Raw genomic sequence first — 16,150 nt, 5'->3', positions numbered from 1 at the left:
TGCCACAGAAATCCTAAGTGCCATATCAATATGAAAGTAGAAAAATTAGAACAGCTCTCCTACCACTAAACAGCTTACAAATTATATCCTAATTTCACTCTGTCTTATTTGCTTGCATATTGTGACCTCTGATCTTAATCTTAGTCTGTCTTTGTCTGTGCAGATAGTAAGCTCTTTGAGACAAGGATTATATCCTGTGTTTGTAGAAGGTAATGAGTTACTGATCCCAGTCTGCTGCTATTACCAACATCTATATAAACTATAATACATTTTTGTAGAATTTCAGTAGCAGGATTACCAAACTGCAGTATACGATGTATTTAACTTCTCATATTAGAAAGACAGGGAATGACCTTTCTTTGAATATGTCTCTATATATTCTGTTAATTTTTCTGGAAAAAAAAAAAAAAGTCTCTTCTCTATATATTCTGCTAATTTTTCTGGAAAAAAAAAAGTCTCTGTCTTATATTTTCTTCTGGAACACTTTGCATTTTTGGTTCAAACTGAATAACTGCAAGACAGGAGTCACAGTTTCATAATGCCACTGGAATTTTGCAGCCTCCTTCCCCCCCCCCCCCCCCCCCCCCCCCCCCCCAAAAACAAACAAACAAAAAACATAATCACAAGTAAAAAAATAATAATAAAAAACCTATTAATGTGCATAGGTGTGTGAATGACTGTGGTACTACAAATAATTTTTAATACCAGAGTATAGTTGTAGGTGAAGCACAGAAAAATCGTAAGCCACATATGCCACAGTTTTAAATGTCAGATTTGCAAATTACCTTGACTCTTCAAAATTATTAGCTGGTGTTGCAGGCTTTCTGTAAAAAGAAGAACTTCTGTTCAGTGCCAAACATTACTGAAGCACAACTAGAGGAACTGAAATAATCTGGAGCTCCAGAAGGTGTCCAAACTTTTTTTTTTTTTCCCTATGAAAAGCAAGTTTAAATACATCTTGCAAACCTCTAGGTAACTACTGCATATCAAATCAGTTTGGAGTTGAATAGTCAGTGAGAACATCCTATTTCAGTGTTTCCGTTTCAGTGTGTTCTTAGTGAAAGGTTGCAATCCATCTCTTCTTCCACCTTTTTTCTTTTTGAAAGCAATTCATGCAGTAGAGAAAGGAAGCACAGAGTGACAGTGTTGGGATTTGGGGACCGTACTATCAAAAACACTTTTCAGAGCCAAAATTACATTTTTCCATGATCTTATGCAGTGCATCGTTATGTCCCATTCGACTTGGGAAAGTTCCAGTGTACACTGACTTGTGGTGCTACGTTGTGCTTAAGCAAACAAGTGTATGATTGCAGTTCAACTATCTGTAACAATTACCAAAGTCATTCTTCTGTTGGACTGAATTTTGGAAAAACAGTGAGGAGATACTACTTTTTTTGAAGATAGCATAAGAATCATTTTGGATCACTCTAATCTCCTTCTTTATACTAACTCCTAAGTGGGCATTATCTGCAGCTTGATTTATTCAAATATGTTTAGAAATGGGTTCTCAATTCATCAGCTACAAGCTTTCAGTACTCTGGGATGAATTTTATCAAAAGTTCTTCCATTTTTAATTTTGATTTTATTTCAAATGGTGCTCTTTCCACTTCTGTTGCACTTCTGTCCCTGTATTTATCATAGTTTTATCATCATTATCTTCACTGGAAATAGCAATATAATATTCACTGAGGTAAATTAAGCTCAACTTTATCATATTTTCTACTTTATTTCTACTTGTCTGGCTATGAACCATTTGCTCACTGTCTTTACTTCTCCAGTCTAACTCAGCTGGACTTTCAGCAAGTCTCTCTTCAACCCCACAGATAACATACATTGTGTCAGAGATCTTCACTTCTCATCCTTCATTTCTGCACTCTTAATGTAAATATGATAAATAGTATAGCTGGTTCTGTGATTATTTGATGTAGAAAACTGCAAGGATGATCTCTAAAAAATTCTGGTTCCTACCTTTATGCGAATCATTTCTTCTTGGTTAGCATGAGGGTCACTGCTCCCTGACACAATCACATCACTTTCAGTAGCATTTATCTCCCTGTCAGAATTCTGAAGACCTCTACTGTTTCAGGAACTGAACCTGGGGATCAAAGTAGACCTTTAGCACTACAGCAGTAAACTGTGTTTGGTAAGGCACTGGAACAGGTTGTCCAGAGAAGCTGTGGATGTCCCATCCCTGGAAGGGTTTAAGGCCTGGCTGGCTGGGGCCCTGGGCAATCTGAGGTAGTGGAAGGTGTCCCTGCCAGTGGAGGTTTGGGAACTAGGTGACCTTTAGGTCCATTCCAACCTAAGCCTTTCTATGATTCTATGATCCTTTCCTGGAAATGATATTTGATTTAATCAGTTCTATACCAGTTTCTTTCTTCAGGGAAGTCTGCCTCTTCTTTAACGTGTAGTGCTGCTCTGACAATTGGTCTTATCTCTGTCTTTCCTGAGACTTTGTTCAGTTCTTGTGTTATAGTTACTCCAGTTATTCTACTGTATTTCTTGTATTTATGTAGTATTTGTCAATTACTTCTAGTTGCAGTAGTTCCTTGAGTTTATTAGTCTTTTTTTTTCCCCTCAATTCTCTTTTTGATATACTCCAGATATTTTAGACAAGTTAGAACCAGTCTGCCACCTGTGTCTTGCTCTCACCAATAACTGTACTGTGTTTACCCTTTTTTACCTGGACTTTCTTTACCCATTGCTACTATAATTGGAGATTAGAGAAATCTAAAACTCTACTTTCAGGTACAACCGTCTATCTGAGACATGCATTTGGAATTCATTCTATGAGGAATAAGTACAATTCCAGTGAATGCTTCTTTGTAGCTGTGCATCCCCAAGCCTCTTTTCAGTCCAAGTCTCTCTATAACCGGCTCTTTGTTCACCTTTTGCTGTCGTTTTCTAAGAACTGGGAGAGTCACTGTGGAGACTGTCCATGCCTTCAGCAGGAATCTTCCTCTAGTTGCTATATGCTGCATCATCCTGGTGTAGTGGAAATCTGCAATTTCTGATGGCATGAAGAATTCAGAGAATTTTTTACACTTATTTTCATCAGGTTTATCTTCAGCCATTACTCCACATCTTATAAGCTGTCTGCTTTTCTCTTTGGTTTTCTGGAACCACTTCACTGATTGGCTTGTCTGTCAACACTAACATGTCTTATACACTTTAATAACTTAAAGATAAAATATGACCTGCTTTTGCCAATGGTACTGTAGGTTCACCAATAAAAGGAAAATATGTTCTCTCTTTTTTTTTTTTTTTTTTTTTTTTACAGATATTTCAAAGCATTCCCAAGGCACTATGAAAAAATGAAAATTACACCAGGGATCCATAGAACTTAACCCACAGTAGATCTAGGGTTTTTCTTCTCCATAGAAGAGCCATCTTACTTTTCTGAAAGTTGAAGAGAGAAACAATATGCTGTTTTAAAATCTCTGTATTTTATTACTATAGCAGATTGATAGGCCTTGTGTTTTTAATATGAGAAAAGAAGTAGATAGTTCTCTTTACTCATCTAAAATCACACTACCAGAATATTCATACAAGAAGGCTGTGTCAGTGTAACTTTATCCATTAAATGCAGATAGATGGCAAATGTAATAAAATTTTTTTCATATATATGCAAAACTTCTCCTTTTCACTCTTGTGTATTCATTCTCTGTATGTTCAAACCAAACAATTAATTATTTAAAATAAGGAATAACCACTTTTTCCGTGTTAAAGCGTGTTAAAGTTCACATAGTCCTTCAGGTCTATTTCAGGCTGAGATTTATGACATTTAGGCAGTATACTTGTCTTAAAACTTGTGTATTTTGAGAATGTATATTTGAAGATATATCCTTGTCTGGTACTAAAACAAAAATGTCATTCCTCTTATTACAAATGATTTTCTGTAACAGATATGAGTATATTTAACGTTATGAAGATTTAACGTTATGAAGATTTTTTTTTTTTAATGTTTACAAATCTGAAAAATATAATGTTTCTGTTGGGATAGTTTGCTGCAGGCATTAAGCATTTGTTGAAGTCAGGAAAAAAATCCCTTTGTATTATATTGAATAGCTGACTGTGCATGTAGGTTTTCTTGTATGGAGTTTTAGATGCTGGCTGAAGACAGGCGAGAAGGATACATGAAACTTACTTTAATCCATTTCCCTGATGTCTTTGCTGTGCTCTGAGCTGTGGTTTTCTGACTGTGGAGGTGACTGCAGTTGCATGCGTGAATCTTTCTTCCCTGTCTGTAGTAACTTAGTTCCTTCTTTAAATGAGTTAATTTCCATTACGTGCAAAAGATTTTTTGAATGAGCAACTGCAGATTCTTATTATGTAACATATAATTTAATATCAGCTAGATAAATTATTAATTGCTAGTCTACCATTTATTACTATGCAGTGACTCAGCCTGCTGTATGAGTAGATTGAACATATATCTTGATTGCAATTTCCCAGACACTTTTAGCTTGGAGTTGGAGTCAGCATCTTCCACAGCTCCTCTAAATCAGCTCGTTTACAACTGATTTCTACTGATTTAAAGCCAGCTTGGGTCTGCTGAGCTGAGTAGTTCTCATTTTGTTTCCAAAACACAAGGTAAACATCTCATAAAACCAGCAGCAAGAGGGGAAACAGGGAGTTCCTTAGGTCAGGCAGGGTTGGAAGGATCAGAAAAGGAAATGTTAAAACGTTAGTTTCTCTTACATGGTGACAATTTCTTCGGGAACGTTTTGTGTGCCTAAAGCAGGGCAGCCTAAAGGCTCCTCTGTTGTATGCTGGGAGACCATGTGCTCTGACAGACCCTCGGGCCAAGAGGAGGGGGTGGTGCACAATTCCCATAATCCTATTCATACCTGTGATGCTGATCACCTTCTTTTCATCTCGAATTTGGGGTGAACCCAGGGTATGTAGTATGAATGCAGTTATTGCTGGTGTCTATGTGGTCAGTTATTTCTTAATGGAGAACCAGATGCATATATACACAACATGTACTGGCTTCTCAGATAAAGATGCTAAATGACTCAAAATATAACATCATCATACACTGTAAAACAGAATGTAAATATAACTTTATTTAATAGTAAGGTATGCGAATCTCAGTGTTTCAGATTAGAGCACGCAGTTCAGTTGTGTTATGGATTGTCATGATCAATAATTTGTTATTATGCATTCCCTTCTAGCATGATAAAATACAATGAGAGTTGGGCACTTGGATTTTACAAGTGATTTCAGTTTTCCTCCTTTATGCATAATATTATTTACATTAGAAAGAATTACAGTATTACTTTTAATATATATAACTATCATTGTTTCTAAAACAACATCCACAAGCATGCTTTTGAAAGCATCGATGTCTGGTGCATTGCCAATTGTTTTTAATGATTTGTTTTTGCCATTTCCGCGGATGATGGCCAGGCAAGCTTTCAGCATTAATTGTGTCTCTGGCTGGAGGGTACAGCATGCACAAGACACATCAATCCTTATGGGTTAAAATAGCTTTTGAGGCTCAGAATTCTTAGTTTTGCAGAGCTTGTAGATGTTTCTTCTAGATCTTGGTACTTTCTTTTTCAGGTGCTGGGGTTGCTTGCGAGAACAGTGCTGCTGCTGGACCCTGTGAGTGCCCACGTGGGCCGTGGGTGGCTGTGACTCAGCCAGACAGGCTCTGCTGAGGCTGAATGCTGGAAGGAAGCAGTCAGAGGTCGGCACCTCACCAAGGCTGGCGGCTTGGAGGGTGTCTTCTGAGTCTTCTGTCAGTGGAAAGGGACTTACTGCAAAGAGACCATGGCCTCATCCCGACCTGTGGCAAGGTCTAGGGATATAACCAATGTCATGCAACGACTTCAAGGTAGGAGATGGGCTCTGGTTGGTGCTCACCGTTATCCATTCATAAATGGAGGTTCCTACTTTTTACTATTTTACACAGGATGGTATTTCTGAATTCTAGTAACTATTCTAAACTTATCTACTAGAAAATATGCACAGTATATCTGAAGGGTTCTGATTATATGAGTATTTTGGTATAGGATTAGTTGCAATGTTTAGAAAGCAGCTGACATTATGAACCTGGATGCAAGGGATTGAACACTGAAGTGAAGATAAGACTTTGGTGCTGTTTCTCCCACCTGACCAATTGTACGTTGGTTTTCTCGTAGAGAAGAGAATAGAAACTATATCTATCCTTTTCTCAGCTGTGAAGTCTACTGGTAGATCTGCTTTACTGGTAGACTAGCATTTATTAATTTGGTAATACTTCTTGTCTCCAAACAAGGACAGGACCTCATTGCATTGTTAAGCATTGAAAAATTCATAACTCAGTGAGCTAATTATTTGTGTTGAAGTTGGTAGCCTTTTAGATATTGTATCATAGGAATACTTTGTAGTATTTGAGTATTCTTTTTTTTAATGTTCTTATAGTAAAGTATGATTAAATGAAGTTATTGTGTTTTTTTTTTTTAATTAACACCTAAATGCTGCAGCTAAAAACTTGCATTCAGAACATACGTTTTTGAGAGTGATGCTAATGACTAGAAACAAACTATTGTCTGTGCTGCTGTATGCTTCATTCCTCTTAACTTTCAAACTTAAGCATAAATCACTAAAGTAGTGCTTTCTTTACACACTAGCTTCTACTTTAACAACAACTTGTATGCACAGAATCCTTGCAACCCTTTTCTTTATCCTCTAAATCTGGAAACTTTATCTTCCCATGACTTTGCCTTCCATTTATTGTTTTTTAGTTGTGATGGGATATCTGAATTCAGCTTCCCAGTCACCAGATACAACTAGCATGCATGATTTCCATGTAACCTTAGTAGAGAAACATGAGAATAAAGAAAGAAGCAAATTCTGTTCTATTTAGGCCTAGTAAAGCACTTCTCCAGCTCCAAAATACTTCTGCCTTATGTTCTACAGACTTTTGTGTGGTTACTTTTTTCTCCTTACTATTTTATTTGTCTACTGTTTCTTAGGCTGCTATCTTGGACAATTGTTCAAAGTGCCCACAAATGTAGAAGAAAGAAATATTCCCTGCCCAGAGAATTTGTGGTTTAAACATTAGGATTAGACCCTCAAGGCAGACACAAATGAGTGTGCAATGCAAAAATGAAGCCACCCTGGCCACAAATGAGGCAGTGGTCCTAGTACACACACACACATGCATGTGTATATATAAATCTCTCTCTCACACTCTCTCTTTATATATCAATCTATAATATACTTAAAAGAAGTCAGGTTTTTAATAAGGATCCCAGGGTGAGGGGAAAAAAAAAAGATGCAAAGTAAGAAATGAAATAAGTATGAAACCGTGAACCCTTCTGAGGAAAATAAAGAAGTGCACGTGGTAAATGACAGAGGTGCTTGAAGCTTATGAAGACACATTGCAAAGGAAAAGGTCAGAGAGCTGAGCAGCATTCCGGGAAGGTTATCTGGGCTTGTACTCTGAAGCAATGAGCCAGGAGGATGCTGAGGAATTTACAGAACATGTGGAGTTTTAATTGTCAGGCGTATGAGTACTACCTTTCTAAATAACTATGAAGTTGTTACTGACAAAATGGCTGTTCCGTTTACTTGCATCTTGGTTTTTTTTATCTTTTTTTTTTTTCATTTTTTAATGTTTTCTTCTATTGAAATCCAATATAGGATTCAGAATGCTATATTTGTTTTATTTCTTTTTGGACATCAAAAGTAATTAAGTGACCTCTTAAGTGAGAATCATTTAAAAGAAAATGTATGAAGCAAAAAACATTTGGCATTGTATGTTAGTTTGAACTTATAGATGTAACTGGGTTCTTTGCTCCTCAGATGAAATCAGTTCAGCTTGTTATTGCTGGGATCTGGGTTTTGCTGCAGAAGCTATACTTCAATAAATGTTTCACCTTTGCCAAGAATGGAGAGCTTGGAACCGAAGTCTTTTTTTAGTCTGTAGTTCTGCATTATGGATGAGCAGACAATCTGCACTGCGACTATCTTAGCCTTTGTGAATTAAGGTTACTCTACTGGGTCCTGTACTTGGGGCACAACAACCCCATGCAATGTTATAGGCTGGGGGAAGAGTGGCTGGAAGGCTGCCAGTAGACCTGGGGTATTGGTTGATAGTTGGCTGAATATAAGCCAGCAGTATGCTCAGGTGGCCAAGAAGGCCAACAGCATCCTGGCTTGTATTAGAAACAGTGTGGCCAGCAGGACTAGGGAAGTGATTGTCCCTAGTTACTTGCCTCTGGTGAGGCTATACCTTGAGTAATATGTCCAGCTCTGAAGCCCCCAGTATAAGAAAGACATCGACCTATCAGAACGATTCCAGAGGAGGGCTATGAGGATGATCAAGGGGCTGAAGCACTTCTTCTGTGAAGATAGGCTGAGGGAGTTGGGGTTGTTCGGCTTGGAGAAGAGAAGAATTCGGGGAGACCTTATAGTGGCTTTCCAATACCTAAAGGGGGCCTGCAGGAAAGCTGGGGAGGGATTCTTCATCAAAGAGTGTAGTGATAGAACTCGGGGCAATGGTTTTAAACTGAAAGAGGGTGAAATTAGATATTAGAAAGAAGTTCTTTAGTCAGAGGGTAGTGAAGCACTGAAAGACATTGCCAAGAGAAGTTGTGGATGCCCCATCCCTGGAATTGTCCAAGGCCAGATTGGATGGGGCTTTGAGCAACCTGGTCTAGTGGAAGGTATGCCTGTCCATGGCAGGGGTGTTGGAATTATATGATTTTTAAGGTCCTTTCCAACCCAAACTGGTCTATGATTGTGTGGTAGTGATACCTTTCAGGAATTGAAATCAACTGGAAAAGAAGCAGGTATGGACATAGGAACAAAAGGATATTTCTTGGCGTGTGTGCATGGCTTCCCAGGATCCATGAAGGTGTAGCTGGGTGTGTAACCCCAGCTGACAGTGGACTTGACAGTATTCATGGTATGACAGGAACTGAGGTGGTTTGGGGGATCCTCCATTACTACAGAGCTGCAGTTCTGCTGTGCGACACCTTCTTTTGTACCTGGCTATGAGCTAAGGCAGGAGAGAATTTATTGTGTGATGTTGCTGGAGAGTGCTGCAACATGTCAGTGCTGGGAAGTCATTGGGATTGAGGGCCAGAGGTAAAGCAAGTCATTCTCCACATACGACATTGTTGGCTCATATTTGCCTCACAAACTTCCAATAAGTGCTTGTGGTGGGAGGGTGTAGGAAAGATCAGAAAAATGCCTCTCGTCCCTGGGATTATCAACACCAGTTTTGAAATCTCTCCTAAACATCCTGTAAGTTAACGGATTTCTGTCAACTCTACTAAATACTGTGAGAGAGAAATAAATACAAAACAAACTATTGGTTTTTATCAGTGATTATGACACTTGCAGCAGCAAACATAAATGTTAAGAGTTTTTTTGTTTGTTTTTGTTTGTTTTTCTCTTTTTTTTTTTTTCAAAAAGATTGCATATCACTGCCTCAGAAGCCCACTTGGGACAAGCAGTCATAATGATGTGCTGTGTGCTAGGCTGCCAGTGTGTAGCAACCTGTCACATGCTGGTGCCCACGCAAAGGACACCTGTGGTTCTGCTTTTCCTACTCAGGAGAATGAGGGACCTACCCTGTTAGGCCAGGGCTGGTGGGTCATAGGAGGGAGGTGGACAGTGCGAGTATGATTTGTCTTGTCTAATTTCATCATCCTTGTCATGCTAATAAAAAGTGCCACATATGGCTTTTCATTATAGCTCAGTCTGCAGTCGAGAGAGAGAAAGGCATCTCCAGAAGGTGCATGACCCCCATCACTTGAATTTTAATTAATGAAGGCATGTTTTTGAAGCAGAAATGTATCATAGCATATTTTTATTCTGGGAAATTTATAACATTTATAATGGCTGCAGGGAAGAATGCTTATCCCTTTACAAGGAGGAGAGGAGGGTCTGAGGAGGGGCTAGCCGTAGGTGGGAATGTGCAGATAAATCCACAGAAGCCATAGCTGTCCTCCATTTCTACTCTTTTGCTAGATACATACCCTTCGGGGTATGTGGCATCTTTCTACTAGTCTCTACATACTGCTTACCCTTCCTTCAGTGCTAGCTCCAACAGTGTTGCCCTGCAAAAGTGGTTACAGAGAGAGACAACAGAGCATAGAGGAGATACCTGATTTTTTGGTTGCTGAATTTACGCATGAGGAAGCCCAGCCTTGAGTTACTACAGAAAATACTTGACATCCTTTAGTATGATTGTCTTTGCATAATTTATTCCTTGCTAGCATAGTTCAAAGCTTTTTACTCTATGTTTCCTAGTTTACTTTTTCACATTACAAAAGCACTCACAAAGTTTGAGCAGAACTGGTGCTAACCATCAGTTGGAGTTGCATTCCTGGGATTCTTTAAGGTTATTCAGGGAAGTAAATGCCAGTTGGCACAAAGATACTGCTCCTTTGCCTATGGGGAGTGCAAGCTTCTCTAGCGTTATTGCTGGTTATACACTAAAGGTTCTTATAACACTTTTAATATGTGCAAAAATCAAAGCAGGCAGTGCTGGAAAACAAGTCAGTAAAAACTTGTCTTTTTGATCTTTGGTGTTGTGAAATTCAGTCTTTTCCTAAAGTAGTACACTTACAGACAAACTACAGTCATGCTTATGCTGTTCTTCTGAAGAAAATAATAGGACAACATCCAATTCTTTTGGACATTTTCCCATATGTTGACTTGCTGTGTTTGGCTTGTAAGGTGTTATCAAAGAGTCACTATATCATACTAGTGCTGCAGGCTTTCTTTCCACTTTTCTCTTCCTCTATCCAGTTCTTCTAATTTCTCAGTTAGTAGCCTGTGCCAGGTAGAGATGTGGTATTGCATTTATTATGGGGTGGTCCATTCAGTCAAGCAGGACATTTTTGTCTTTGTCTATAGTGGATCACAAAAATTCAGTCTACATTGCAATATAAGCCACCCAAATGAAGTTGCTGTGGTATCATTAATATTTTGAGGCTGTTATCTATTTGAACCCCGTTCAGTAAAACCAGTTCTATAGTGTACAAAGTACAGCAATTTAAACAATATTCTATTATAAGACACATACTTTGTGGTCTTAAAGACACCCTCACCCTGCAAATGATATGAAAGCTTAAAAAAATTCTTAATCTTCTGTTTGGTTCTGGGTTGCACCACTATTCTTTTAAGACTTTAGGCTCATTTTGGTTCAGAGCAATAATGTGCTTTTGTAAACTCCCTGCAGAGAGACTTCACAGTGCAGAAAAAACCGTGGTGGGAAAGAAAGCAACATGGTCATTCATTGAAGACCCACTATTATGAAAAGTAGCCAGTCATTCTAGTAAACTTCGTAACACTCCTGATAAACTTCAATATACACAGGTCAAATTAACTTAAAGTCCAATCACTTTTCAGTTTAAAGTTTTATATACAACTGAGTATTATCTGTAATTTTATCTGTAATTTTAATGCCATCCTTATATTAACACTGTTCGCAGAATACTGTGTACTGTGTTGATTTTCTTCTGGATTGTCCTCCCCCCCCCCCCCCCCCCATCAAACTCTCCTTAAATTTTGGCTCTTTTTTTTCCTTTCTTTCACATCCTAGCCCTGTTTTCTTTTCCATGATGTGCTAGGAGTAGCCATTAGTCAAGCACCAGTTATATTTTCTTTTTTTTGCTGATAGGTACTTTGTTAATATGTACCTTCACCGGACTTTCCCTGTGGTTGTTTTCTAAGTCAACAGTGCCAAGAACCACAGTTTAACATTAGGCTAAGCTGATTTAACAGATACCTGCTACTGAAAGCTACCTTGCTTCACTGCATGTATGTTCCCAACTTTCTTTCCACCAATGCTTCAGATCTTATATTAGATCTGAACCAGATGAAAATTGGATTGTGGAGGTCAGGCGAGCTCCTACCAAAAAGGCGAGTGTCAAGGTTTCCCTTTTCAGTGCCGTTTACAGTTTTATCATTTCTGAAATCAAACTACAACATCACATTTGTAAATGTGAGCTTGAAAGTCTATGCTTGGTCAAGAGTGGAATGCTACACACCTTGCGCAGTGTGGAGTTTTTGTCCCGTGTCACAAATACTGCCACAATTAAAGTTTTTGTCCAGTTTGTTGACATCCTCTGTCTCCATGTAGTCCTGCTGCTGCTGTTCCTTTGCAGTCCTTCACTCTCTGAAATGTCCTTGCGTGATGATTCCTGCAGCTTTCTTGAGGGAAAGTACTTTTTTTGACTCTATTCACTCAGTAGGCCAAGTAAATCCAAAGGGGAATCTGTATCTTACATCTCATGTCTGATTTAAGAGGATTCCAAGCAGAATTTCAAACTTTTTTTTTTCAGTGTAAGAAAACTTAAGTTTACATTCTTTCGTAACAAAATAGATTTATGTGTGATGGTTAAAAGATCTGCAAAAAAACATCATAGCTGTGAAGAAAACTGTTAAAGAGTAAACAAAGAAAGAAAAGAGATCAAGTCTTTTTGTTTACAAAAATGAAAGCATTTGAAAGGGTTATGCAGTCAGGGATATTCAGGTTAAATATTAGTTAACATTGAATAGGGAAACTTGCTAAGGCTAGCTGTGAAATCACTGTTGCTAGAAGTATTTAATTCTGGTTTATGTATATAAAAATTAATACTGCAAGAATATTCCTCAGGTCTCTTCTGACCCAAGTATCTGATAATTTGATGTATTGCCGGCAGAGAGAATTTCTGAGCCTACCTGTAGGTAGTCCAGAAACATATGGCCAAGGTTAACAAAACAAGTAGCTAATAGCATAAATGACATAAATTCAAGTCCAGTTCAAATTCTAGGTATCAAGTTGCATTAGAATGTTTTGTCATAGATAGCAATGAGTATCACAGTGTAAAGAAACATTATTTATTTATTTGATTGCAGTTGGCTTTTATTTTCTGTTCTCCTCAAAAAGAACACAGTCCTGGGGCAGTCTGTGCAATGCAGTATTTGTTTTAGCCCAGCATGGGCTATTTGGGGACTTCTAGAGTTTTTCCTTTGGTAACAAATTCCAGGTTAAGTACTTTAAAATACCTTTTCTTTTTAAACTATTATTACCATCTTACAATTTTCTAGTGCTTTTCTCCCAATGTTATGTAGTATAAATCACCATTTCAACTCTTTTTTTCATTGCATCCTTGCTTGCACTTTTAAGAACTGCACAGTTCTTAAAGGTTGGTAAACTAATCAGTGTTCCTCTTTCCCGTTGGTTGATGATCAACCAGGATAACAAGCTCTAAAGATCAAACAGATGTTATAAGTGACAAACATACATTTGCATTTGAGTTGGTTTTTAAGAAAAAACAGTATATTTTTTTCAGTTTTCACAGAATCACAGAATTGTAGGGCTTGGAAGGGACCTTGAAAGATCATTGGGTCCAACCCCCGTGCCAAAGCAGGTTCCTTAGAGCAGTTTTCATCTGGGATAAAGTGTATATTTAGGGCAGAAAACAGCTGAAATTTTAGTGCTGCATACTGAGATTGCTTACACTTGGTTCTAAAGGAATAGAGTTCAAAAACCAAAATTCTTCTCTTCTTATGTGGTAGAATTCAAATACTAAGGATAGGATTCACTATGCAAAATGTGGGAGGGCAAAATGGGAGAGGAAATTCCTTCTTGACTTGTTCTGTATACTGTGGTTAAAAACAGTGCTTCTTAAAAACAGTTCTTATCTTAAAGTGCATATCCAAAATATATCAGACAAATTCTGTTTTGTACAAATCTGTCTTTACCAGCTCTGCTTCACTCAGTCTAGATTGACAAATTCAGATGTAGGCATCTGCACTACAAGTGTTTAAGTTGGTTGTGATTAAAAAAATTATCTGAATTTATCTGATATGTTTAAAAAAAAAAAAAACTATTTTCAGTTAAAAGATTTTATCTTAAAATAACATCTGCCAGATTTGTTACTGGTGTGAAAACGGTGATGTTTTGAGAAGTGTAAATATGAACAATTGCATGTCAGTTTTGAAGGTTTAGTGGAGATAAAGATTTTGAGAAGGAAAATATTACTGTCACGAATATTTTTGAGAACATCCCCTCTATTCTGACCAATCTCTAGACAGACAGATGTTTTAGTAGTAGCATTGGGATAGGGATATCAGAAAGCAATCCCTTCAGAATTATTAAAGAATTACAATGTCATGTTTTTCTATGAAGGTTATGACATTTATCATTCATCTTATTTAACATCTGATTCCTTTGCTGTCTGTAATAGAATATACTACAGACTTGAAAAATTAAGCTTCATCTGCTCACAGCTGTGCTGTAGTATCTTCCTACAATACAACTTGTAGATCTTGATGTATTAATTTTAGATATAGCACATTGTGATCACAAATAATCTTCCCTCTTGGAATGATGTCTCATCTATTTTTTATTATTACTTTTATTTTAACTTTTATTACTAGAGGAACTTGAAACTATGTCTCTTGTCCTCTATTACTAAGTAATAAGCATTAAAATAGTTTTGTAGAAGTAGTATCGCTGGTCATGCTTCTGTGTTTAGGTAAAAGTCTTCTTCAGAGTAAAGGAAAAAATATTTAAATGAGGAAGCTATATTGGTTTCCTGTTTTAGCCTTTTGTGGAAATCAGAAGCTTTACCACCTTTAATTATCAGGCTAATGATAATACTTCGGAGAATCTACCTGAAAGAGGATAAAACAGATATGAAAATAACACCTAGTAATTATTAGCAATTTATTTCATAGACTATTTCTAGAATGCATTTTTTATTTTGTACTTTAGACTTCATTTGCTTAAAAATATCCTAGCTTCTGTCACAAAGCTCCATGTGAGTCATATCACAGAATTCTAATTTTAGACTCTCACTGAGTTTTAGATGGCAATTGTATGTATCCAAGTGAACCGTCTATTATTGTATGCAAGAAAACAGGCTACTTGTTCTCCCTTTTATCTAGGATGAGAAAGAGCCTTATGAGGAAAAAGTCAACAACCTATTAAGAACACAGTAGTCCATTTAAAGAAGAGAAAAAGCAATACAACAGCAAGAAAATACCAACAAACTAGCTCTTTGGAATTTATTACTCAAACTAAAATGAGATGTTTAAAATGTATTACATGTGTTACATTTTACAGGAATTTATAATTGATTACTTAATTCCACAGCTAACATCTATGTTCAGATTTTAGTTGCTTTCTTTTTGGGGTCTAGATTTTATTTTTTCTTTTGTTTTGGAGCCTCTTCACGTATAATTTGTTTTTCAGAATGTGTTTGAAGGATCTATGGCTAAATATAAAATCTAACCTCTATCCTGTCAATTGGAACAGAGCCTGTTTCATTTGGGGATCTCAGTGACTATTTTAATTCCATAGCACAACCGTATGGGACCTAGCAGCAAAGCATCACCTATTTCAGGTCAAGTCCACATAACTTCCAGGTGAATGTGGAAGAAGGAATAATGATGAGTTGCTATATACTGTGGGAGTGGCTCTTTCTGGGCTCCAGCCCAGCCACAGCTTGGTGTGCCTGGAGGCCAAGACCCCACATCTCACCCTGATCCCCAGTAAAGCCCTCCCTCTTCTCTCTGTCTCTAATACTCCCACTGTCGAGGAGTCACAGTTATTAACACATAGCATTGTGAAATGCTGTTGGGAGTTTCAGTATAAACATTAATACAAACACACAAACATTAGCTTATTAAGAGACATAATTTGTGAAAATTATTTTACTAGAACTTCAGCAGATTTTGTGCAATTACATTCAGTATTTGTTACATACTCATCAGTACTTTTAAGAGGATTATGCCTTCATTGATGCACATTGGTTTAAGTGTCTATGGAGAATCTGTGTAATCTCCTTATAACTCTGTAAGGCTTGTGACACAAACCTGAAAAACCTGTGAAGCTCCAAGCTAAAGATTGTCATTGTATTCACCTGGATACCACATGTGCCTGGAACGTTTAACAATATCTTGTATCTACATAGCTGTTGATGCAAAAAGAGAGTTACGCTTTAGTTTACCTAGATCACAGAGTTTCTTTTTAGCTGTGACAGTACAATTCCAAGGGAAAATCCATCATCTCCTTTCAGCAATAGCAAAGGGCTGTACAAAAGTGGTGTACAGTACCTATGCTTTGTGCAGATTACTCATACAGGCCAGCTAGTGTAGTTTGTCGTGACAGCATAGGGTGTCATGACTCCACCAGCCTGCTTGGAGATTG

At 37.5% G+C, this 16,150-nt stretch overlaps 1 protein-coding gene across 2 annotated transcripts in view; it reads left to right on the top strand.

Annotated features, from left to right (window-relative positions):
- SYNE1 (spectrin repeat containing nuclear envelope protein 1) overlaps positions 1-16,150 on the top strand; it is a 311,711-nt gene that overhangs the window by 3,200 nt on the left and 292,361 nt on the right. For both annotated transcript variants that reach the window (XM_013178233.3, XM_048076956.2), the window contains exon 2: positions 5,569-5,842. In XM_013178233.3, the coding sequence (XP_013033687.3) occupies positions 5,779-5,842 (64 nt within the window). In that variant the 5' untranslated portion in view covers positions 5,569-5,778. The remainder of the gene's footprint in view (positions 1-5,568; positions 5,843-16,150) is intronic.

This window comes from Anser cygnoides, chromosome 3, assembly GCF_040182565.1.
Source record: "Anser cygnoides isolate HZ-2024a breed goose chromosome 3, Taihu_goose_T2T_genome, whole genome shotgun sequence".
Taxonomy (NCBI): Eukaryota; Metazoa; Chordata; class Aves; order Anseriformes; family Anatidae; genus Anser; species Anser cygnoides.
This window is presented reverse-complemented; position numbering and strand designations above follow the sequence as displayed.